Source organism: Chelonia mydas, chromosome 1, assembly GCF_015237465.2.
Source record: "Chelonia mydas isolate rCheMyd1 chromosome 1, rCheMyd1.pri.v2, whole genome shotgun sequence".
NCBI lineage: Eukaryota > Metazoa > Chordata > Testudines > Cheloniidae > Chelonia > Chelonia mydas.
The window spans coordinates 288301195-288327669 of NC_057849.1; the positions used below are offsets into that span (position 1 = coordinate 288301195).

The window sequence follows — 26475 nt, forward strand, 5'->3', positions numbered from 1 at the left end:
CTCTTTAAGTACCTTTATTTCAAACTTAAATCCTATTGTTTTCTCTGGGTGGCCTTAATTTTAATTTTTAATCTTAAAAAAAATTAATTAATTCCTGCAAGTATAGAGCTTGTGTTTTCTGTGGGTGGCCTCTTTAGGAAAACAACACACCTGCCCAACTTGTTTGTGTGTGTTTCCATGATGTCATTGCTAGCAAGGGGTGAAAAAAAATCCTTGGTGAGAATAGAAAGATTTTCAATTTGAAACAAGAGTGATGGAAAAGGGAGTGAGTTATAAACAAACTGTGGGAGTGTTAATCACTGAATAACCACCCACGTTCAATCGCATTTCTCTAATTCAGCAAAGAAAGATACAAAGGTATCTTAGTAATGAATGATCCCATAGACACAAGATAACTATCTCTTGGGGTCATCTTAAACATTACAGAATGGGAATTGGAGGCACATTTTAAAGAAATAAAAGGATAAGAGAAAGCATAGTTGTCCCGATCAATCAGATCTAACCAAAAATGATAGCTGGCTGGCTTTTTCAGTGATATGTCATTAAAAACAAGGTCTTAGCTGATTTATCTGTACTTATGGTTTTTAATTTTGCCTTTTGTTAAATTAGAATGATAAATTTGACTTGCTTAAACAGAGAATTTAAATGCTAGAATCGTAGCTTAGGCTGGTAGAGTTCTGTCACTATATTACCATCATGTATACATTTGAATGTTATTTGGTCTTAAGATTTCCTGCTTAACATATCCTGCTCAAAACATAGGGATTCTTGAACAATTGTTAGTTTTGAGGATCCTGAAATGTGTGAGGTATTTCACAGAAACCAGTGTAGACACAGTACCTACCCAGAAAAGCTTGCAGTTTAAAATTAGACATGACACTGCAGCTAAAGATAATAAAAGGCTAGGAAGGGGAGAGGCAGGACACTAGTACGATAATAAAGGCATGTGATTACTTGGTTCAGGCATGCACACATCTCGATGGTTCTGAAATATATGTAATTTTAATATCTAAATGTATTAACTAGAATTGGTTTGGGAATTTTCAGTAAAACAGTTTTTCATGGAAAATGCTATTTCATTGAAATATTTCACGGGCATGTGTCAATTTTGATGAAATTTTCTATGTAAAAATTTTGAAATGATTTGAATTGAAATAGAGTATTTTGTTTTGACTTTTTTGCTTGTTTCAGTCTGACTTTCAGTTTGTTTTGGTTTGACTCGTTTTTTTAACTTTTAAAAAACTTTTCATTCATGTTGATCTTACATTATACATCTGTGTGTATTATAATATTTCAACATTATCAAAATGACTCAGGTCGAAAGAAAATTTCGAAATGTCAGAATTTCCTATGGGACCAGCTCTAATATTAACTCATTTGTGGGTAGACTACAGAAATGGGGATTTTGAAGAGGCAAGGAAGATGGCGTGTTGAACAGGTTTGAAAGTGTTTCCATTATAAGGGGCAGCATGGCTGGCAGAGGGAGAGTGGGAGAAGGAAATAGAGAGGGCATTGAGATTGGTTTTACTGGTGAAGCAAAGAGGGATCATGAAATAAGACAAGATTTTAGCTATTAGAGCTGTGAGAATAATGTTTTCTTTTAGTTCTCTGGGAATTCCAAATAAAAAAAAAATCATTTTGTGTTGAACTGAAAACAGGATTTTTTAAAATGTCATTTAAAATCCTTTTGGGATAATGGTGCATTTTGTTTGACATGGAAGAAAACATTTCATTTTGATTTCCAACATTTTTAAATTTTTATATTAAAAATAAAATTAAATGGAATTTTGAAATGAAAATGTATTTATTTCATTTTTTTAAGGTTTGTTTTCAACCTAAACAATTCAGCAAAATCTCAACAAATTCACAAAATGTTTCAGTATTACCAAAGGTGCATTTTATACTGAAAGAATGTTTCAGCTGAAAAAGGTTGCCCAACTGTTACAGCTATAGGCGAGATCTGAATGATGTGGTAAGGCAAGCATTAAAAGGTAAGAGTTCTAGTTGGAGTCACCAAAAAAATTCCTGAAAGTACTCAAATTGTCAAGTAAAACTAGTGTGTGGCATTATTTATTTTTGTATAATTTTGAAGGAACCTAACACTGTGGTGTGTGCATATCAGGTCATGAGAGAGACCATCTGTCCTTTTTCTTCATGTAAGATATCACACAGAAATATGTGGGTACTTTTTTGTAGTGAAGGTGAAATGACCTGAAAGTAACCCGTATCATCACAGATCTGTTTATGGTTTTGGTCCTGGAACAAATCAGAATCTGACTTGTTGAGCTAACATACAAAAGGAAAACATACTAAAAATGATGAAGACATTAACATCTCCTCTGAAAGCTTAACTCTGCCACTGCAGTGGCCTTTATGAAATCACAATAGACTTAGAGTTTCAAGCCGCAATGAGACATGTTGTTCAAAGCCCAGTGAGCCATTATCCTTTTTCTTCAGTTCATCCTGGAAGGTTTACTGAGATATGAATAAAGAAAATTTAAATAACCATCTGCAAAAGGATCAAGTGTAAGATATAAGCAAATACTGTTGCAGTGATGATTAAGTGAATAGATAGTACCCCCTACAACCTAAAATCCCTAAAGCACAGAAATTGAGAGAGAAAGAGTTTAAAATGGAATAATAATACTAGAGAAAATTATGTGAATTGGAGCCTAAGCACTTTCTAATGGTGAATGCTTAGCTGTGAGAGCTTATTATACAAGAGTCTGGAAAATCAATGGCCAAATTAAACATGTTGAGTACTACAGAAACTTAAATATTTTGTAATGCTTTATGTTAGGTACTTATAAGTACAATACAATAACAGTCTGGATGTACTATGAGGCTACAACCAGTAGCATTAATTTTATACTTTGATTTTTTTAACTTATAAAGGGTACTGAGTGAATTTACTCCCTAGCCCCCACAAGACCCCTCATCTATATAACTAGAGTTCTGTTGTCTGGATGTTGTATAATGAAACAGCATTGCTATGTCAGATGAAACATTACTTTGCATGGGTTGCTGAACTGATAATAAAAGGCGAGGAAAAGAGAGATTAAATACACAATGAAATTTGTCTGTGTTGTCTGAGTTGCAGCTGGCTGGAAGGACAGTACACTTTTTGTTTACTCTTCTCTGTTTTCTTTATTGCTTTTGGTTAGGTGTCATGTCTGAAAATTTATGATGTTGAAAATTGCAATTAGTCGTGTCCATAAAGAACTGGTGCTAATTTAGAAGCGCTGGAGATGAATGTTGATAGTGGTCAAGAAAGAAGGCCATTCATCAGTACCATATCAGTTGCAAAGGCAGTATCAGCAAAACTCAAAATATCTTGTTAGGAAAAAAAATACTTCCCCATAAATTTCTGTGAGAAATTTAGCTATGAGATTCCTGTTAAAGTTGTAGAGAGTCAGGTGCATAAAGTGAATTTCTTTGGAAATTTAAAGGACCATGTTTATCAGATTTTTAGTGCAGTACTACAAATATTAAATAGTAAATAGCACATCCAAGCAGTCTGAGATACTGTGGACACATATCATGACTTGTATTTACTCATATCTCTTGTATACCAGTTATCGGGCAATTAATTGAATTATACTAAGAGAGTTGTTTTCGAAGTTGTTGCATGTTTTCACATTTTATTGCTTCAATATTTGGAATTTCTTCATTTTCATACCTGCTTGTTCTCACTAGTGCTTACTCTCTTATGCTCTAATTCGGGAAAGCGTTTAAGCATATGCTTAAATCAATCCCTGTTCAGGACAGCACGTGCTTAACATTAAATATTTGCTGAATACCCATTTTCCCAAAATGATTTAAGTACCTACTTACAGTTAAGCACATACTTAAATGCTGTCTTGAAAAGGAATGTTGTCATGTGTCAGGATCTTAATAGCATGATCATTTTTTTCATGTCTTCTTTATGGAGGTGTCTAAACGTTCTGTGTTGCTGTCACTTGTGCAGCTAGACTGATGGTAACCATGTTCACAGAACTTGTACAGATCAGCCAGCAGTATTTTAACCATTTCTGAATAAGATATTTCTGAATGGCAGTGCACTAAACACCCGACAGGTACTTGTTCTTTCTAGTATAAAAGTATCCCTCTGGTAAAGGATCACTTTGCAAAAACAATACCTTTGCTTTGTATATCAAGTTTTCCTCTGTGACTCCTGTGCTACGTTTCCTAGTTTTACAAGGCTAAGTGCCCATTTTCCTTCTTTTCTTACCCATCTAGATCAAACAAAGTAGCTTACGACAATAGACCTGTATTTTTCCCCAGCTTCATTTCAGAATCAGAATGCACTTTGTGTCTGTTATAGGCTGTGATGTATGAAGCAGAAAGAAGATTGATTTTCACAAGCTACCTTGTACCTGAAGTAATGAGAGTGTCAAATTATTTGTTCACTGAGCAAACATGACAGGAATGGCATAGAGGGAATTTATATATATATATATATTTTCAAACACATAGTGGTCACACAGGTGTTACTTTTACAAAGTGACCTTAGCTACCAGCGGGACACTTTTAAATCTGCATTAGTTTACAGAAGAAAAGGCTTAATAAAGCTGCACTGATAATAAATAATGTAAGATTCAACATAATGCAGAACATAATTTAAATTGCTGCATTGTTTGTGTAAAAGGACTTTCAGCCCCAGGGCCATTCCTACTGATCATCTAGGACTTTTTAGAAATAGCCAATAAAATATTGACTGTAAAAGAAAAAGTAAGAGAATTCTGTTCTGTAATATGCTGTCAGTGGAAGCTTTTATTTCTTGAACATTAAATCGGCGTTTAATGGGGAAGCAGCCACATTTCTTCTATGTGTAAACATTCTCAGTGTGTACTTAGGACATGTGACATCCTCAGGGCATGGAAAAGGGACTTGTCTTCAAAAGGCAGCTGGATGAAAGGCACTGAAAATGTACAGGTGTGTGAAACATGAACTAATTAATATTAAGGCTTCATGGATGCCAGGTTATGTAAATGACTATAAATGAGACAAATGGATAGAGATCTTTTATTTCTATTTAAGCTGTTAACAGGAAAAAAATTAAAGTTATTACTTTCTTCCATTCTTTTGCTGCAGTAAGGGTTGCATATGGTTGCACTTCGCTTACAATAGGAAATCCAGGACAGTTTAATACTGGCCTACATGGCTAGAAGATGCTGTAATTCCCTGGTGATTCTCCTTTCCTTGTGAGTTGTTGGAAGGGTTCTTGATCCTGAATTCACCAGTATGGGCTGAGCAAAAGGGAAACTTGTGAGCTTGTGCATGCTACAAAGGAGCTGAAGACATTAATTACTTACCCAGGTAGTAGGAGCATTTCCAGGGTACCCACACGGGTTTGCCACATCCATCTTCTGGTGGGCCCCATCAGGTTATGAAGCAGTGGAGAGGGCCACTGACTCTGTTTTTACACAAGTTTGTAAGTTCTCATGACAACTTCTTTGATGAATTATGGAGACCAACCTCAGAGATTTCTAGAGACAACACAGTGTTCTAGAGTTTCCCTTTGCAGTCTCAGATGGATTTGCATCCTGAGAAAAAGACATGCAACTGCTAAGATACTTCTAGCACAACTACTTAAGGTGTTCTAGGATTGGGCTGTAGTATAGTGTGTTAGTGTGCTACTGGTCTACATATTAGTGGAAATATTTATTCTAAACCAAGTGCAGCAAATTAATACCAGTATTCATTAGATAATGGTGTTAGTGAAGAACTGGTCGCAGTGCAATCATCTCCCACTCTCCCACTGTTGAAGAGGGTTATGTTGTTGATGTTTCTTTTTTGTTTCAGTTGGGTGTGTGCCTGGAGTCTAGGGACAGTCCATGCTCCCTTCCCCTGCCTACTGATGCACTGAAAAATAAATCCAAAAGGGCCATTCTTACTATTCATTTTCTGGGTTGACATGTTGAGACTGCAGTGTTTCTAATAAAAAATGTGGAAAATGTTCCTGTCAGCAGTTTTCAATTAGAAACAATCAATACTTTGTTTCACGTGGAATTTTTGAAATTTCATTCCATTTCAGAATGAAATTGATTTTGAAATTTCAAGTTTTCCTGTAAACTTGATGTTTTGGTTTTTGAATTTCTAGCTGATATAACACAACATCACTGGAGTCTGGCAATAGATGGTACCATGGTTTCTGAAAGGGGTCTCAGAAAAAGAATAAAGGAGAAGAGTGCCTAAGAGGAAAAACTATTCAGGTTAATAGCTGCAGTTTGTTTATGTAATTCTGTATCTTCCTGCATAAAGTTTGCAAATAACTTTTTCAGACCTCATTGACAGTGTGACACATAGAAGTATTGGTAATGGACTGATTTTTACTTCTGGGACCCAGTCACCTGACTTGGTCAGGGTTACAAAAAGGTTAACAGCCCTGTTTCAAGGCTGCGGTCAATATTTTCTGGCTCCACTGGCCACTTCATGTTGCACCTTAGGCTATTTTGGAAAACAAATGCAAATACAATTTATTAACCAAAAGTAACCATCACAGAGTAATACAGCCAGATGATGATAAAAAAAACTACACACAGACATACCTAGGATTGGGTTCAAGATGTCTAAGTCATTAACTAACCTCTCAAGATTGTCTGAATAGATGATCACTTTTTCTCAGAACCATCCCTTTCACAATAGCCTGTTAGGCTGCTCAGAAGAACCCACCAGCTCAAACCTGTGTTTGCTGCTCTGTTCTGTTGCCCTTAGCAGTGTCTAGGTGGGTATATGTTATTTCTGTAAGCACATGAACACTGCCAGTAGCATGCTGGCTGTTCTCAAGAAATAGAGAGCCAGTATTCTTGTAGTAGGTTATATCTCTCTGACACCCTTGTGGAAAGAGGGTGGGTGCCGCTCTTGTCTCAGAATCCAAAGCACAGCTAGATATCTGTGGGGGGTGCCTTATGGGGATGGGTGGGTGTAAAAGTAGTCCAAACAAAAAGTCAATATACTTCCACATCCCACAGAAGTCTACAAGGCCTTTGGAAGGCAAGGGAGAAAAGAAAAACAGAAAATAATGTGTTCTTCTCCTTTCTGAGAGGGCTTGGTAAGCCAAGGCTCTCCGGTTGTTTCCCCAGTCAGCAGATGCTGCTTCCAGCTCCTGCTTCAGGTATGTCCATGACCCCAGCAGAGTTGCAGATCAGGCTGAGCAACAGAGCTACCAGGCCAAGAACCCTCCTGCTACCTTGCTGTGCACCAGGCTCCAAAGACTCCCAGCCTACTTCTGCTCCAGCCTTGCCTGAGCCCTTTCCCATATTGTCCTTGCCCTGCACTAGCCTCACTCCAGTCTTGTCATTGTTAGCATGACAGGGGAGTTGCCACTTAGTTAATATGTCAAAGCTGAAAACTCTTATTTTTTGTGTGCAGGACAGCCCTTTTTGGGGATTGGTAGGTCAATGGAGCTGCTGATTTCTAAGTCATCACAGTCCCGCAAGCAAGGGTGGCAGCAGGAAAGGCATGTGTCTTCTTAACCTTCTCCTCCTGTTACCTGCCATAAGGGGCTGCTGTTTACAGGCAGACTGGTTGTCCCCCTCCTCTTTGCCTCTCTCTGCTGCTATTTTCTCAAGTCCTAGCTCTGTGTCTGCAGCGTGTCTCATTGCAGAGCAAGTGGAGAAGATCTGGCAACATCAGAGGTGCGGAGGGGGGGGCGGTGTAGCATTAGACCCGTTAGCGTGAGGCTTGGTGTGCATGGGAGGGAGACTTCATTTTAATGGAATTTTGATTGGCACCAGCATCACAACAGGTGTGGTGGAGGACTGGGAGTGAAAGAATTAATTTCTCTGCTGTTCACATAGATGGCTATAAATCAACAGTGTGAACATATATCTCTGTTTACATTTTTTAATTCTTTGTTTAGAATGACAAATAATGAATTTCCCTTCAGTTCTGGGCACTTCAGAAACCTGTAGCCGATGGCGAATAAACAAGTAGCATTCTGAAAGAACAGGAACATTCGTGCAAAGAGGAGCAAACCGATGTCAGAAATGCAGTGAGGTTCATAGCATACTGTGATTGCTACTAAGATTATTAATCAGTTAGACATTCAGCGCACAAGCTATTAGCAGAACACTGGATATTGTACTCCCCTAGGGTCGGTGTTACTCCCCTACACAACCCCAGAGGAACACACCTTATATAGTAAATACATTACTTCTGTTAAAGAGCATTTAATTCCTTGTTTGTTCTGAATTCAGGTGTTAAAGGGCTTTGGTACACATTAATTGAATTAGATTAAAATCTTCTCATTGGTCTGTTATTTGAATCACATGTTTTTTACAGGTGGCTCAGTTTGAAATCTTACCTATGTTTAATAAGATCATACCTGTCTCTCCAAAGGAGATTTAAATTTGGGGGTCTGCCATCTGCAACACTAATGTGCAGGGTCCTGGTATGGAGAGACCTGTGCAGAGGTAGGGAGAAACTGAAGAAACTGGGATTGCTCTTAAGTGGAAATAGATCTGGAACTTAACAGTCTAATGCTTAATTCTGAATGACAGCATAGACTGCTTTTTCATAGCACTTGTGGTTGTCAGGGTACTGCTGTGCATGAACAGAGCGAGAGAGAAAGAGGGTATAGTCTTTTTAATATTGGCTTCTTATGAATGCAATAGGGGAGAACTGTAGAAATTGCACAACAGTACTGAAGCAGTACAGATTTTTCTGCTCTGAAGCAAAAGGCAGCCTAGTACCAGGCATTGTCAAATAGTATTAATTTTGTTCAAATAGTCAAGTTTGCAGCTTTTTCAGTGTAAAAGGTATGTAATAGGCATCATGTTCCTCTTGTCCTATCAGCAGAAATATGAACATCCTGCAGAAATGTTTCTTAGCCAGCTCTCTAGGGGTCTTCCATGCAGAGCAAAAAGCAAGAGCAGGTATCATCATAATACATCTCACCACCCTCTGCTGAACTTTAATTCTCTAGCCCTATAGCCAGAACTACTGTGCATGTTTTTTGGCACCTGGCGACCTACTTTGCATGGAGTTGCACTGATATAACCAATGCTCAACCGTGCATTTCATCATCGTGTCTCAGTGCCATCAAGTACTGCTGTAAAGTCACAATGAACACATCACAATGCAATATCAGTATCTCATGTTTCAATTACTTTGTGACTTTCTGCAACTTTCTTTGACACAATATCACCTGTCTATTCTTGTCCATTGGCATAGACAAGGAATGATATTGGTGAATCCCATGTGTGTGGCTCAGCCCGTAAGCTACTGCCTCGTGTGTATCAAGCACCCTGGGGACTTCTCATGTGGTGGGGGTGCTGCATTTGCTGGTACTCTGATCAAATCCGTCATCATGACTTGTATGCAGGGCTTCAAAGAGTTGCAGGTGGCCTTAAAGCCATACGCTAAATGTCATTGCAGGAGAGTCAGAGAGCCAAATCAACCTTGGCTAATTCATGGTGTTGCAGATGGCAAGGCCTGCTCCAGCAAGATCTGCTGCACCCCACTGTGAATTCACACCAGGGGAGAGTTGGCCGGGTTTCTATTGATGCCTTCCCTTGGGAGGCTTCTCTGATGGAGGGGTACTCTAATGATGTCCATGTGGTACAGGGCTCAAATATTCTCTGAGATGGTCCTTCTGTATCAGGAAGGGGAAATGTTGGCAGGGAAGGGAGGGGATGCTGAGCCTTTTCTATGGCTCAAAAGGATTTCAGACTTCAGGGTTGTCAATCAAGCACCTTTTACAAGCATCACGTTCAGTTTACAATGGTAAAAAGAAAAAAATGTTTCATTTAAACACTTATTTCAATGTATTTTTATCTTTATTTTCAGGATGAATAAGAGATACTTACAGAAAGCAACAAAAGGAAAACTGCTAATAATAATATTTGTTGTAACATTCTGGGGGAAATTAGCATCTGGAGCAAACCACCACAAAGGTAAGAAATTCTGCTCTGAGTTTATTGTAGAACATGTAACCTCTATCAGAAGACTCAGAATTGTCTAGCTTATTGGCCCCATGTCACTTTTTCTATGCTGATTTGCTTCTCAAGGTAGCTAGTCCACAAATCAGTGTTGAGAGAAGTGTCAATGAGCAGGGATATTTTAATTTCTTGAGGATTACTACCATGTGAATTTAAGTATTCCAATTCAATTGTTGTGAATGTCTGACTTTAGCAACTACTCTGTCATTTTGTTATCTAAAATGGTAAAACTGAAAAATTGACTAAACACATAAAGAAGCTGCCTTCATAAAAATAGATATATCAGCCAGAACATGTAAGTGCTGTAGATGAGTTCTTGAAATGAACCTCATAAAGAAACAATCTTCAGTACCATGTATTCTGCTATTGCATGCAAACTATCTGTTAAGAGCTTTCAGAGTGGTAGCCGTGTTAGTCTAGATCAGCAAAATCGAGGAGTCCTTGTGGCACCTTAGAGACTAACAAATTTATAAATTTGTTAGTCTCTAAGGTGCCATAAGGACTCCTCTTTGTTTTATCTGTTAAGAGTAACTTCCTGGAGAGTGTGCACTGAACATTATTGTCTATTTCCTCAATAAAAATAAAAGAGCTGGGGGAGACCCCTGTTTTCCAGTTTCCCACTCTCTCTGTGCATGCTAGCACTTGGACACTGGTGTTGTAACAGCATTTCCAGTAACTTTGGCTATATCAGCCTCCTTTCATCCTGGCATTTCTAGCCTCTAATCCAGCGGTGGGCAAACTTTTCGGCCCATGGGCCACATTGGGGTTGCAAAACTGTGTGATGGGCCGGGTAGGGAAGGCTGTGCCTCCCCAAACAGCCTGGCCCCCACCCCTTATTAGCCCCCTCCCACTTTCTGCCCCCTGACTGCCACCCTCAGAACCCCCGACCCATCTAACCCCCCTGCTTCTTGTCCCCTAACCACACCCCGGGGCCCCACCCCCTATCCAACCCCCCTGCTCCCAGTCTCCCAACCTCTATTCACACCCCTGCCCCCTGACAGGCCCCCCGAGACCCCCCGCCTATCCAACCCCCCTTTGTTTCCAGAGCTAGACATGCTGCCGCACTGCTCGGCAGGAGCTTGCAGCCCCGCCGTCCAGAGTGCTGCCCGCGCGGCAGCATGGCTGCAGGGGAGCGGGGACAGGAGGGAAGGGGCCGGGGGCTAGCCTCCCCGGCCGGGAGCTTAAGGGCCGGGCTGGATGGTCCCACGGGCTGGATGTGGCCCTCAGGCTGTAGTTTGCCCACCTCTGCTCTAATCTATATATACATGAGGCTTGACAGTTCCTAGCAGCTTATAAATCTTTCTTCTTTTTTATTCCCTTTTTATGGCCAGGGCCCCAACCCAAGGAACGACTTCCCTTGACTTATGAATTAATATGAGACAACTTCCTGTTCTTTCCATAATCAAATACAACTTCAGAAGCCAACTGCAGCCTTTGCAGTACAATATGATTTTGTGGTTCACATCTCCCCCTGCAGTGTCTGCACATTGGCAATTTGTCTTCTGATTCCAGTTCAGAATAAAACTAGGAAGGCATGAGTAAACTAGATGTGGGAGATGAGTGTCATTGAAAGTTATGGAGTTAAGTAGTAGGGAGTGACATAATAAAGAAAATCATTACTTCTTTATATTAAAGTTTATTTTATAATGATTTTTGTGTGAAGAGTATTCTATGGGAAAGTATTACCTATATCTAGCAGTCAGATTTTTTTTTTTTGCTCTGTGGAGATATTTTCCTTCATAACTGATTAATATTTTAGGATGCAAAGGCATTTTCTACGCAATCTCTTTAGTTTTAAATTTAGTTGTGGCCAAAAGAGATTCTGACATGGTTCAGCAAACCACTGAAGCTGGGGTCACGCCTTGTTGGAGCCACGTTCAAAACTTTGTAAGCTTGTGTTAGTTCCTGATTCAGCCAAAATCCAGTTTAAACTGTGTTGAAATCTGGTTGTTACTTTTGCTGAAAGATCCTTGTATTAAGGGTCTGTCTTACGTATAAACCAGCTTTATTTTTTATAAAAACTTTTTTCGAAGATCACATCGGGAATTACCGCTGTGTAATTGAGAGGAAATGCTGGCCCACTAAGTTCAACTTTCCAGATATATGCCTACAAATGAGATCATAACAGGGGCTATTTCTTTTCTGGGCCACAGTTGGTATTCTGAATCCCAGACTTGGAGGAGAGAGAACTGGAAAAAAATCGATATTGATGTTTTTATTTTACAAATGTGGGGGGAAGGGGAAAGCCAGGTTATTTTGTGTTCATATAGCTTAACAAAAGCTTTCTTTTTTACAACTGTAACTTTACAGGCCTTTAGCAAATAATGTGAAGGAGAGGTTTTGAGCTTTTGGGGAAAAATAAAAAGAAGAAACATGACTGAGTTATTTAATCTAGCAAACTGTCTACTTTGCATGAAGATTTTTTGGTTGTGGATTTAGTACACGTACAGAGCAGCTACATTGTTTATCTATGGGGAAATTTCAAAGTACAAATAATTATCAGGCGCTCAATTCCCATTGACTTTCAGTAGAAATTGTGTTCCTAACTTCTCTTTGGGCCTTTGAAAATTGCCCCCTTGGTCAATACTTGGAAGGAGCTTAAGGACTACCAAAGGAGGACTTGATAACCATTCACTTTAGAATACAATTTCCAAATACGCATTAATACAATGGTTACTTCAGTCATGATTGCCTATTGCATCATTAATCTTCATTTAAAGAAGTTCCTAATAACATATTGATATGACAAACCTTAATTACTTTGAAAGAGACTCTGCAGTTTATTAGATCAATAATCTACATTTTCAAAGAAATCTTTACATTTCTATTGCCTTAGTCATATTACGGTCCAGTTCTTAAACCCTTCTCTTTTTCTGAAAGCTACCATAAAACAAAGAAGACATTAATCCACACTAGATGGTTTAAAAAATGTTTTGCTGTAAACACTGAGTACACTGCAGTTGTGAACAGCTGATTCTGAGAACTCAACAATTAGCCTTCTTGCACCTAAGAATTTAAGGGGTATGGCAGACATGAGAAACTCTAATTCAGTACCACGACAAGGGCACAGGGCAGAGTATCCATGGCCAATTTCTTAGGCCCAACTGCCAACCATGTCTCTTGAGTCTGCAGCAGCCAGGGTTAGAACCCAGAATTTCAGACTCTTACTGTTCAGTGCAAGATCAACGATGTTCTATGACCTGCACTCTGTCAAGATGTCCAACTTGACCTGCATTACTGAAATCTGTCTTGAAGACACTGTTGGACCAGTGTTGCCTCAGCTAGTTGTTACAGGGTACTTAGCACACTATCCCCTAAGTGAATAAGGTAGAACATGGAGTTATTATGCTCTTTGCATCAGACCTCAAAGACAAGACAGGCTCAATTGCAAAAACAAAAGCCACCCCAAACACCCCACCCCACTTGTGTGCATCCATCAAGTGTGTGAATCCAGGGATGAGCCCAATATTGACACTCTTCTTATCTATAGACCATATAACAGGAGTGGGTAGAGTAGCACTTCTGTTATGATCTTTCCTTTCAGAGGGCTGTGGTGCAGTTTCATCTGGATAGGTCTTGCCTCTGGAGACCTTTACACTTCGTCCTATCCATCATGTTATTCAACATATTTGTAAGCCCCTATGGGTGATCATGAGCCTCAGTGCCTGCAGTAGAAAACAACACCGAGCTTTGAATGTCTACTAACCTCACTGTGTTCAGAACTAAATGCAAAGCTCCCTTTTTGTCTTAGCTTTCTCTCACTGAGCTTGTGCTCTCCCTCTCACACATACGTGCGCGCACACACATGCTACCTATTGGGAAGAAAGCTCCTGCATGCTGGGCTGAACCAGGAATATTATTTCTTTTTAAATACTTGGGAGACATTCATGCTACAGGGATGAGTGCCTTATCAGAACCTAGATCCATAGGGGGCTGTGAATCAGTACACAGAATTAGATGCCCTTTGTGCTGCAAGAGCTACACACGAGAAGGCAAGTAAATAATGGAGTATCAGTCTTAAAAGGACACTGGCAAGGTTACTAGCCTAAAAACTGATATACCTGGAGAGAAGCTCTAACAGGAAGATTTTTATCTACAGAAATCCGTAAAGGTATTTTATTTTTAAACTGGTACTGATCCTCCTCCCCCTCAGGCCCTGCAGAACAAACAAATGTGCAAATATATAGTGCTCACTGATAGAAATGGCAGGCAGACATCAGTTCAGCATCAGTGGCTGCCTGCTATCTCTATCAGAAGGAACATGCACTGATGTGCTGAACATCAAATCACATCCCATTTTTAAGGTTTCAAGCAAGAGGAATGATCATCTTGGAAAAGTATATTGACATGCCCTTGTAGATACTCCTTTTTTAGATAATACCACTGTTGAAGTTCAACCGTTTCTAAGCCTAATATCTAGGCAGAATCCCCAAAACTAGAATTTCTTGGGGGGGTTTGTTTATTTGTGCCATATCCTTAACATAACTCAAGATTTTGTGTGTTGATAAAATATAAATGCACCAAAGTAATTTCACTAAAGGAATAAAGCATACTTTTGAGATCTGAGTGTAATCTAATGAATGTTCAAGTAAAAAAAACAAACTTTCTATTGCATTTTAAATTCTTGGACAAAATGAACAGTTATCCAAAAACATCACTAATAATAAATGTCTCTGCTTGTCAGAAGAAATTTGTTACTGAATCAAAAATTACTCAAGATTGATAATGAAGTGACTGAGTCTCTTTGGACTTACTAGGTGAATATGAAGTGTTCAATGACTGAGAGACTATTTTATTTGAAAAAAGTAAATGAAATTACTCAGCTCGTGCCTATATATTGGATTAAATACAAACATGTTTTTAATTGATATTTTTTTAAAGTATAATCGTGCTCCTGATTAACTTGCCCTGTTGTACTAAGCCCTGGTCTACACTAGGAATTGAGGTCGAATTTAGCAGCGTTAAATTGATTTAACCGTGCACCCGTCCACATGACGAAGCCCTTTTTTTCGACTTAAAGGACTCTTAAAATCGATTTCTTTACTCCACCCCCGACAAGGGAATTAGCGCTGAAATCGGCCTTGCTGGGTTGGGTTTGGGGTACTGTGGACGCAATTAGATGGTATTGGCCTCCGGGAGCTATCCCAGAGTGCTCCATTGTGACCGCTCTGGACAGCACTCTCAACTCAGATGCACTGGTCAGGTAGACAGGAAAAGGCCCACGAACTTTTGAATTTCAATTTCCTGGTTGGCCAGCATGGCAAGCTGCAGGTGACCATGCAGAGCTCATCAGCAGAGGTGACCATGATGGAGTCCCAGAATCGCAAAAGAGCTCCAGCATGGACCGAACTGGAGGTACGGGATCTGATCGCTGTATGGGGAGAGGAATCCGTGCTATCAGAACTCCATTCCAGTTTTCGAAATGCCAAAACATTTGTCAAAATCTCCCAGCGCATGAAGGACAGAGGCCATAACCCAAAGCAGTTCCGCGTGAAACTTAAGGAGCTGAGGCAAGCCTACCAAAAAACCAGAGAGGCAAACGGCCGCTCCGGGTCAGAGCCCCAAACATGCCGCTTCTATGATGAGCTGCATGCCATTTTAGGGGGTTCAGCCACCACTACCCCAGCCGTGTTGTTTGACTCCTTCAATGGAGATGGAGGCAACACGGAAGCAGGTTTTGGGGATGAGGAAGATGATGATGATGAAGTTGTAGATAGCTCACAGCAAGCAAGCAGAGAAACCGGTTTTCCCGACAGCCAGGAACAGTTTCTCACCCTGGACCTGGAGTCAGTACCCCCCAAACCCACCCAAGGCTGCCTCTCGGACCCACCAGGTGGAGAAAGGACCTCTGGTGAGTGTACCTTTTAAAATAGTATGCATGGTTTAAAAGCAAGCATTTTTTTTAATGATTAATTTGCCCTGGCATTTGCGGCTCTCCTGGGTGTACTCCCAAAGCCTTTGCAAAAGGTTTCTCGGAGGGCAGCCTTATTCCATCCACCATGGTAGGACACTTTACCACACCAGGCCAGTAGCACGTACTCGGGAATCATTGTAGAACAAAGCATTGAAGTGTATGTTTGCTGGCATTCAAACAACATCCATTCTTTATCTCTCTGTGTTTATCCTCAGGAGAGTGATATCATTCATGGTCACCTGGTTGAAATAGGATGCTTTTCTTAAGGGGACATTCAGAGGTGCCCGTTCCTGCTGGGCTGTTTGCCTGTGGCTGAACAGAAATGTTCCCTGCTGTTAGCCACAGAGAGGGGGGGAAGGGGGAGGGGCTAGCCACGTGGTGGGGGGAGGCAAAATGCGACCTTGGAACGAAAGCACATGTGCTATGTATGTAATGTTAACAGCAAGGTTTACCGTGAAAGAGTGTAGCCACTGTTCTATAAAATGTGTCTTTTTAAATACCACTGTCCCTTTTTTTTTCTCCACCAGCTGCATGTGTTTCAAGGATCACAGGATCTTCTTCTTCCCAGAGGCTAGTGAAGATTAGAAGGCGAAAAAAACACACTCGCAATGAAATGTTCTCTGAGCTCATGCTGTCCTCCCACACTGACAGAGCACAGACGAATGCATGGAGGCAGACAATGTCAGAGTGCAGGAAAGCACAAAATGACCGGGAGGAGAGGTGGTGGGCTGAGGAGAGTAAGTGGCGGGCTGAAGAGAGGGCTGAAGCTGAAAGGTGGCGGCAGCGTGATGAGAGGAGGCAGGATTCAATGCTGAGGCTGCTAGAGGATCAAACTAATACGCTCCAGCATATGGTTGAGATGCAGGAAAGGCAGCTGGAGCACAGACCGCTGCTACAGCCCCTGTGTAACCAACCTCCCCAAATTCCATAGCCTCGTCACCCAGACGCCCAAGAATGTGATGGGGGGGCCTCCGGCCACACAGCCACTCCACCCGAGAGGATTGCCCAAGCAAGAGAAGGCTGGCATTCAATAAGTTTTAAAGTTTTAAACTTTTAAAGTGCTGTGTGGCCTTGGCCTTCCCTCCTCCACCACCCCTCCCGGGCTACTTTGGCAGTTATCCCCCTATTTGTGTGATGAATTAATAAAGAATGCATGAATGTGAAGCAACAATGACTTTATTGCCTCAGCAAGTGGTGATCAAAGGGAGGAGGGGAGGGTGGTTAGCTTACAGTGAAGTAGAGTGAACCAAGGGGCAGGGGGTTTCATCAAGGAGAAACAAACAGAACTTTCACACCGTAGCCTGGCCAGTCATGACACTGGTTTTCAAAGCTTCTCTGATGCACACCGCACCCTCCTGTGCTCTTCTAACTGCCCTGATGTCTGGTTGCACGTAACCAGCGGCCAAGCAATTTGCCTCAACCTCCCACCCCGCCTTAAACGTCTCCCCCTTACTCTCACAGAGATTGTGGAGTGCACAGCAAGCAGTAATAACAGTGGGAATATTGGTTTCGCTGAGGTCTAACCGAGTCAATAAACTGCGCCAGTGCACTTTTAAGCATCCAAATGCACATTCTACCAGCATTCTGCATTTGCTCAGCCTGTAGTTGAACAGCTCCTGACTACTGTCCAGGCTGCCTGTGTATGGCTTCATGAGCCATGGCATTAAGGGGTAGGCTGGGTCCCCAAGGATAACTATAGGCATTTCAACATCCCCAATGGTTATTTTCTGGTCTGGGAATAAAGTCCTTTCCTGCAGCTTTTGAAACAGACCAGAGTTCCTGAAGATGCGAGCGTCATGTACCTTTTTCCGGCCATCCCACGATGAAGTTGGTGAAACGTCCCTTGTGATCCACCAGTGCTTGCAGCACTATTGAAAAGTACCCCTTGTGGTTTATGTACTCGCCGGCTTGGTGCTCCGGTGCCAAAATAGGGATATGGGTTCCGTCTATGGCCCCACCACAGTTAAGGAATCCCATTGCAGCAAAGCCATCCACTATGACCTGCACATTTCCCAGGGTCACTACCCTTGATAGCAGCAGATCTTTGATTGCATTGGTTACTTGCATCACAGCAGCCCCCACAGTAGATTTGCCCACTCCAAATTGATTCCCAACTGACCAGTAGCTGTCTGGCATTGCAAGCTTCCACAGGGCTATTGCCACTTGCTTCTCAACTGTGAGGGCTGCTCTCATCTTGGTATTCATGCGCTTCAGGGCAGGGGAAAGCAAGTCACAAAGTTCCATGAAAGTGCCCTTACGCATGCGAAAGTTTCGCAGCCAGTGGGAATCGTCCCAGACCTGCAGCACTATGCGGTCCCACCAGTCTGTGCTTGTTTCCTGGGCCCAGAATTCGCATTCCACGGCATGAACCTGCCCCATTAGCACCATGATGCCCGCATTGCCAAGGCCCCTGCTTTGAGAGAAGTCTGTGTCCATGTCCTCATCACTCTCATCACCGCGCTGACGTTGCCTACTTGCCCGGTTTCACTTTGCCAGGTTCATATATTGCTGGATAATGCGTGTGGTGTTTAATGTGCTCCTAATTGCCAAAGTGATCTGAGTGGGCTCCATGCTTGCCGTGGTATGGCGTCTGCACAGAAAAAAGGCGCGGAATGATTGTCTGCCATTGTTCTGACGGAGGGAGGGGCGACTGACATCATGGCTTACAGGGTTGGCTTACAGGGAATTAAAATCAACAAAGGGGGTGGCTTTACATCAAGGAGAAACAAAAGCAACTGTCATACAGAATGGCCCCCTCAAGGATTGAACTCAAAACCCTGGGTTTAGCAAGCCAATGCTCAACCCACTAAGCTATCCATGCCTCTGGTATTTCAGGCAGGATTTCACAGAGGGAGGGAGTGTTTTGATCCACTCCATCTATCTTTTACATCTTTGGCTGGCAGCAGACGATGCAGTAGGACTGCTAGCCATCCTCATCTCTTGCCTGCCCAGCAGAAGATGGTACAAGAGGACTGCTAGCCATTCACATCTCCTGCCTGCTTACCATAAGATGGTACAATAGGACTGCCTGCAGGACTAAAGAGAATGACCTGGTCGAGTCACTCCTAATTTAGTCCCTGCACCCATATCTGCCCAGGTGCTCCTGACCGACCTTACCGAGGCGGCCAGGAGCATCTCAGACATGATGAGGATGGTTTTCAGGCCTATTGCACCATCTGCTGCCACAAGGCAATGGGTTGCTGCTGCTGTGTAGCAAGGCAGTACAGCGTCTGTCTGCCAGCACCCAGGAGACATATGGTGACAGTGAGCTGAGCGGGCTCCCTGCTTGCCGTGGTATGGCGTCTCCACAGGTAACTCAGGAAAAAAGGCGCGAAATGATTGTCTGCCGTTGCTTTCACAGAGGGAGGGCCTGATGACATGTACCCAGAACCACCCGCGACAATGTGTAGTGTAGGAGAGGGCATGGGACACCAGTTTATTTACAGATGCTGGAGTGATATGAAATGAGAAACCTATTTGTAGCAGTAGCAATAGCAATCTCCTACTTTCAAGTGCTGCAGAGTTATTTCCTGAAACAACCATGCTTTAACAGAGAGTCATCCTACTACCTCAGTGCAAAACTTCATCTTCCCTTTGAAAATACAAGCGACATTACCGAAAATATGTGGGGAATTCCGGATGCCCTAAAGTGCCCTTGACAGAAGTAAGTATTGCAGTTGTTAGTGGACCAGGTTATATTCACTACTTGATTTCAGTTATTCTCCTGAGACTTCTAATTTCTCTTGTATTCTGTTAAAATAAAGAGAGGCCTAAAACTAGCTATGGATGGTGTGGCAAAGTGTTGGTGTTCCGCTTTGTGGCTAGGTGCAGCATTGCAGGGTTTTCTGTTGTCCTGCTATGCATGTCTGCTAGTGGTCTCCTTTAGTCTTGTGACTCGACTCTCTGGCTGGTCCACCTTTGGTCTTGCCTCTTTTGGGGCAAACCAGAGTTGTTCTCAAATGTCTGCACATGTCCATGCCATTGCAGGGATGTGTGTGTGCCTTGTGCACAGTTGTAGGAGAACTTTTTCCATCAGTGGTGCTTGTCTGGGTGGCTTGAGAGCCCTCTGTTGCTGTGTGCTACTGCATGCTGGTATAAGAAGGTAAAGCCACCTTTGACACCCCCCCGCCCCCCCAAGTTCCTTCTTACAGCCAGTGGTGGTTGTTGTAGCACTTCCAGTCTTGCTATCGCAAGTTTATTTCCCTCACTCTTTGTATATAATCTACTTGTCGTTCAGTGGTTAGTTAGATATCGTGTATAATTTGTGTTAGGTTTCAGTTTTTAGGTCCTTTTTGGACCAAATATGACTCTCGGTATGGGGACCAGGACTGGAGCCAAAACTCGCTCTCTGAGATTCAAGTCCTGTTGGTCATGTGCCAGACTGATGGCACTCAGTGACCCACACCCCAGCTGCCTAAAATATTTGAGGGAGTCCCACACCAGTGACAAGAGTCACATTTGTGGAGGGGTTTAACCTTGCTTGTAAAAAGATAGAACAGTGAGACTTCAGTGTCTCCTTATGGAGGCAGCATTTCACCCTACATGTGTACTCTGAGTACAGTGCGTGTCCCAGGTTGTCTTTGGCACTGTGTTCTGTGTCTCCATTACCAAAGAGGAGACAAAGAATTTCCAAGGACATGGTGCCTGGTTCAGCAAGACCTTCGGTACCGAGGCCAGCTAGAGGCGTGGACTCTGGGTGGGACTCTGCGGGGAAGTGTTCCCCAGAGTGTTCCTCTGCTATAAGAAGGGGGGAGGGGGAGCTATCAACTTCAGAACCTGTGCCAGTTCCATTGAGGCTGACTCCTGAAAGCTCCTATATGCCAGACTGAAGACCCAATTCCAGTGCCAACAACACTGAAGATGTACGCTGCTGCCAGAGAATTGCTTAAACTTTTGGTACTAGTGTTCCCGGCAGTGCAGGAAGGGTTTCAGCTGGTATTGGCAATTGTAGTTCCTACACAAGCCCTGCAAAAGCATGTGGTATTGATGCTGCTTCCAGTAGCTAGGAAGCTGGTGCATTCCAGGTGCAAGTACCATTAATATCCTCAGTATCACCATCTCCAGGTTAGACTTACCTATCTCTTGTCCACACAGGTTCTGCAGCTCTATCGGTATTGCAGGCTTCAGAGTCATCTTTGTTGGATTCGGAAGTGGAGTCTTTTGTATCCCGTTCTAGGCAGGAAGCCTACCCTCCATTGGAGCCTTGGGGGTCTATGGTTGTCACAGCAGTGGGCACATCGCAAGGGGCAATGGCATGCGTAACCATGGGGCCCACCATCACCATGTAGTGTCCCTCCTCCTGCTAGGATCTCCCCTCTGCTGTCTGAGTTGACTTCCTCGGGGGTGCACTGAGATCAGCACTGACAACATTCTCTGACGCCCAGTACTAGTACTGGGCCTTAGCACCTGGAAGTTGCTCAGACAGCTTCTCCACTGCAAGAGGCAGATCAGCCATTGCCTCAGCATCCTGGCACACCATCTTCCTCATCACCAGATGAGGCTGAAGAGGGGGTGAGCAATTCTCCACCACCAGAGGATTACAAGGCTCACAAAGAACTGCCGAAAAGGGAGGCCATAGTTTTAGACATTCAAGCAGAAGAGGTCCGTGAGAAATCACACAAGCTGGTGGATGTATTAGCATCTGCAGGACTCTCCAGAGTGGCGTTTCCACTTAGTGATGCAATTCCAGAGCTGATTAAAACACTTTGGCAGGTCCCCTCTTCCCTCCCACCTACTGCTAAATGGGCAGTGAGGAGATACTATGTCCCTTCTAAGGGTTTCAAACACCTCTACTCATACGAGCTCCCAGTTTCCGTGGTGGTAGCAGCAGCTAGTGAGAAGGAGAGGCAGGAGCATCAAGTGTCAACACCGAAGAGTAAAGCATCAAAGAGGCTGCACTTGTTTGGCCATAAACTTTATTTGACAGGAGGCCTACAGCTCGGAATTGCTAACCAAAAAGCTCTCCTAAATCAGTACAACTTCACCCTATGGGAAAACATCATGAAGTTTAAAGACAGGCTAGCAGAGGACTCCAGGCATGAGTTCACTTTGATGTTCGAGGAGGGCAAGCTGGTGGCAAGGACAGCTCTTCAGGACAGCTTGGATGGGGTGGACTCAGCAGCTCCATCCATGGCATCTGCCATGTCTATGAGGAAGTGTTTGTGGCTGCAGTCTTCCTCCTGAAGTACAGCAGACCATCCAAGACTTGCTCTTTTAGGATCCCTTCCACTTTTTGGAAAAGATGGATGATAGGCTGTATAGAATAAAAAATTCCAGGGCCACACTGAAGTCGCTTGGAATCTGCACACTGGCAACAAACAGGGAGCAGTTCTGGCCCCAAGAGGCTCACAGATATCAGAATTTATACCATGGCCCCAAGAGTTGCCAAGAAAAAGCGGCAGGAATTACAAGAGGTGACCACAGCACCCCCTCCCATCTGTGACAGCAAGTTCCTGTCGACCAGTAGCCCAGTCTAAACATGCATTTTGATGGATTTGTCTAGGGCAGCATAGCAGTACTTACAGACCAATCTGCTCTGACCCATATCTTTGCCAATCATCTATCCTACTTCCTTTGTGCTTGGATTCATGTCACATTGGATCTGGAATATTCCCTTCAATTTGTTTCTATCCCCCTTTATCACCCCACTTTCCCGTCCCTCTTCGGGGACCATTCTAATGAGACCACTCTTCTGTGGGAGATCTAATCTCTCTTTCTAGTAGGAGCCATAGAGGAAGTGCCTTTATTCTGTAGGGGGAAAGGTTTTATTCCCAAAGCAAAAGGCTGTCTCAGGTCTATTGTAGATTTAAGAATTACACAAGTACCTGAAGGAAATAAAGTTCCACATGAGTACCGTAGCTTCCATTATTCCTTCCCTGGAACAGGGTGACTGGTATGCTGCCCTTGATTTAAAGGATACTTACTTCCACATGGCACTCTGTCCAAACCACTGGAAGTTTCTCAGGTTACAGTGAATAGAACCCACTACCAATTCACAGTATTTCCATTCAGCCTCTCAGCAACCCCTCGTGTTTTTACGAAGTTCATGGCACCTGTAGCTGCGTATCTGAGGAGATTGAGAATCCATGTATTCCTCTCCCTGGCAACCAGCTGGTGAGAGTCCAAACTGAGTCTCAAGTACTGTCCAGCATTGCTATCATTCAGTCCACCTTCAATCCACTAGGGCTATTACTTAGTCAGGACAGATCAATTCTAAAACTTGTGTAAAAGAGTTTTTTTGGAACATTCCTGGATGCTACAAAAAACAGAGCATTTCTGCTCCAGTCAAGGTTCCAAATGCTCCAAGACCTGGTCTTGGAACTAAAAGCACATCCTGTTACCACAGTGCACACTTGCCTCTGACTTCTGGGGATATGGCAGCATGTACCTACTTAGTACAACAAGCCAGACTAAGCCTCTGAAGGCCTCAGGGATGGCTAGTGTTGGTGTATGTCCCCTGTCGACATTATCTGGTAAGCGTGATTTGCAGAGGTAATTTTGTCCTCTCCGGACTGGTGGGCAGATCCTCAGAATATTTATCCCTTTGTTTTTCTGCAACCAATGCTCACTTGGGTCATGGATGCCTTGTCCCTGGGTTGCAGGGCACACGTCAAAACTCTGCAAACTCAAGGGTTGTGGCCCTCGCAGGATCCGAGGACTCATCTAAACATCGGGGAGCTACATGCTCTCTGTCAAGACTATCAGCCTTCTGTCCACATACTGTGGGAAAATAGTCCTTAAGGCCTCTTAGGTCCAGGGTTTTCCTGCTAGTACTCTGTGAGGCCACAGGAGAACCCAGTCTCTGCCTTTATCATGGGCTCCAGCCCAGGGACCCTTGTAGCAAGTGGTTACAGGTCTCTGTGATCAGACTTCTTGCTTCTTCCCTGCGCTACTTCCTACATCAACCCACCTTCTCCTCAGGGGACTCATTCTCAGCAGGGGTCTGCCCTGGGCGCAGGCCCTCACTTGAGTCCTTAAGAGAACAAAGGAAAAGAAACTAACGTAACAGAAATAAAGAGCAGCACCAGCTTCTCTGTCCTACTGCTCTGTTCTCACAGGTAGCCAAAGGTGTATCTTGGGCTCTCTGCTGTGGTCCTCTGTGGGAGCTGAGGGTGAGAGGTCCATCCGCCTCCCCACACTGAAGCCTTCTGAACTGAGTTTCACCCTGTTTTATGCTCCTTCTCCGAGATTCTCATGCCTCAGAGGTGCAGCAGGAGGGGCTGCCTGGGCCCGAAGCTGCTCCTTAGCTCCTTCTTGCCTGATGCAGGGTTTGTAATACCCATCACAAATGGATTATAAATTGCTATTTACCCTGAAACAACTTCTGAGTAATGTACAGGGTCTTTTGTTTGCTTTTGTGGCCAATGGGCTAAAAGGCTGCAGATTCTGAAGGAGGCATGATATAATTTAATCAGACGTAGTTTGGGGACTGTATTAATTTATTTTGAGTACTCCAATTTTTTAAATGATAAATCTCTTGAAAGTTAAAGAATTTTAAAGCAGATACAAGAGGCCAATATGGGCTAGATTGTGCCTAGTCCTGTAGGAAGAGCTGGAGACACCTTTAGCTCTACCTTGTGGAGAAGCTAGATACAATTTTAGGCCTTTGCTTCCAGCATTCAACAGGAGAACTTTAGTGCCTACAGTGGCACTAAAACCCCACTGGATCAGGGAGGGGCAAGGCCATGATTCAACCTGACCCTGCAGCAGATGAGTTTTCATGGGGAGAGTCAATATTCTACCTTGTTAAAAGGTGTAACAATGGCTGCTGTGTGCATTGCCCCAACACCCTCCTTGCACTGTGCCTATCAAATTCACTGATATACTCTGGCTACTTTGTGCTGCTCCTGTGATGCAAAGCTGCTGTTAATATGGCTTAAGTGGTGGGTTATGCCAGGTTTATGGATGCTTTACATCACCAGAGCAACATAAAGCAGCTGAAGCGTGCAAGTGAATCTGGCACAATGCCTCTAGGAGCTGCCACTGGTGTGGGCTGCGTCTTAGAGTTTAGCCCTTTGTTGTTGCAGCAGCCTTTTCCCCTGGGAAAAAATTCTACTTTTAGGCCAGGTCTACACTACAGACTTATATTGGTATAATTATGTCACTCAGGTGTGTGAAAAATGCACACCCCTGAGCACAGGTGTTGATTTTCCAACGTGCCGGGGGGTGCTCGACTCCTGGCTCTGACCCAGGCCCTACCCCCACCCCACCTTTTCCTGCCCAGTTCTGCCCCCTCCCTGAACATGCCACATCCTTGCTCCTCCCCGCATTACCAGATTTGCCCGTTACTTTGGGGTATGCTCATTTATTAGGGTTAATCTTCCGGGGGGTGGGGGTGGGGGAGGGGTTCTGTAATTCTAGCAATGTACTGCTTGTGTCACTTGTGTTTTTATATGGAGCTCTGCTTCTCCCTTCTGCAAGTCCTCTCCCAATGGAACTCACCTGCAGGACCTAGGTTCCCCAGGGCTGGGTTCCTCTAGCCACAGAACCAGATCAACACACACACACACACACACAAATAGAGCAAGTCTGAGTGGACCGGGCCAATCAGCACTTTCAAGCTGCCACCCTTGTATGCCCCTGGGCTCAATAGGCTGGGCCAAGCAGCACTTTCAAGCTGCAACACTTATATGCCACAGGTACCGCACCTGACTAGAGTAAGCCTGAGCAGTCTGGGTCGAACAGCACTTTCAGGCTGTCCCTGGACTCAGTGGACCGGGTCTAGCAGCACTTTCAAGCTGTCACCCTTATATGCCCCTGGACTCAGTCGTTTGGGTCGAGCAGCACTTCCAAGCTGCCACCATCATATGTCACAAGTTCAGCACATCCCTATCCCCATTTTATGTTACAGCTGTACTGGTAGTAACCCACTTGATGAGCAAACCCCAGGGTATTTTTGGGCGCTACAGGGATCTTTAGGTTAGGTAAGAGAAGCTTTGCTGCAGAGTAAATGGGGAAGCTAAAAACACAAAAGAGTAAAGTTCAGAGAGAGAGAGAGAGAGAGAGAGAGAAGCAGCTTAACCATAAAAGTTATTTATTGAATAATAGTGATAACTAAACAAGGAGAGCCTAAACAAACATAACAGCTACATTATTAAAGGTTACAAAAGTCATATATAAAAAACTATACCTGAATAAACAAGTCAGGGTTAGAAAGTTATACCTGATAGAAAAGAAAACAGAGAGAGAGAGAGAGAGAGAGAGAGAGAACTCACCGCTCCATGAAGCTTGAACTGGTCAGGGTTCCCAGGTGACGGTGGTATCTCAGGGTCCTGAGTGCAGAGGCCCCAGCACAAATCAGTCAGGAGAAGATGAAATCCAAGTGGAACTGTTGCAGAGTTTGGATCCATGCATCAGAACACTTACTTGAGTGGGTAGGGGTTTTTTGTAGGGAAACAACAATGGTTCAAGGGAGAACACTAGATTTGTTTATGGATAAACTGATGACTCAGTGGTTTTCTTTAGGCTAGACAATAGGGGCTGATCACTCCTAGGGATGGGTGTTGTTCCTTCTAGGGAGCTCACAATGCAATTAGGCAGCTTCAGTATTTTGGATATCAATCAAGGATTCATTACTAGGATTGGTCTGATAACTGCTGAGCTGGGTGTGTGCAGGCA

At 43.3% G+C, this 26475-nt stretch overlaps 1 protein-coding gene across 3 annotated transcripts in view; it reads left to right on the top strand.

Annotated features, from left to right (window-relative positions):
* Window positions 1–26475, top strand: part of TAFA2 (TAFA chemokine like family member 2) — a 301302-nt gene that overhangs the window by 209909 nt on the left and 64918 nt on the right. For all 3 annotated transcript variants that reach the window (XM_043548661.1, XM_043548654.1, XM_043548651.1), the window contains exon 2: window positions 9793–9899. In XM_043548661.1, coding sequence (XP_043404596.1) covers window positions 9794–9899 — 106 coding nt within the window. In that variant the 5' untranslated portion in view covers window position 9793. The remainder of the gene's footprint in view (window positions 1–9792; window positions 9900–26475) is intronic.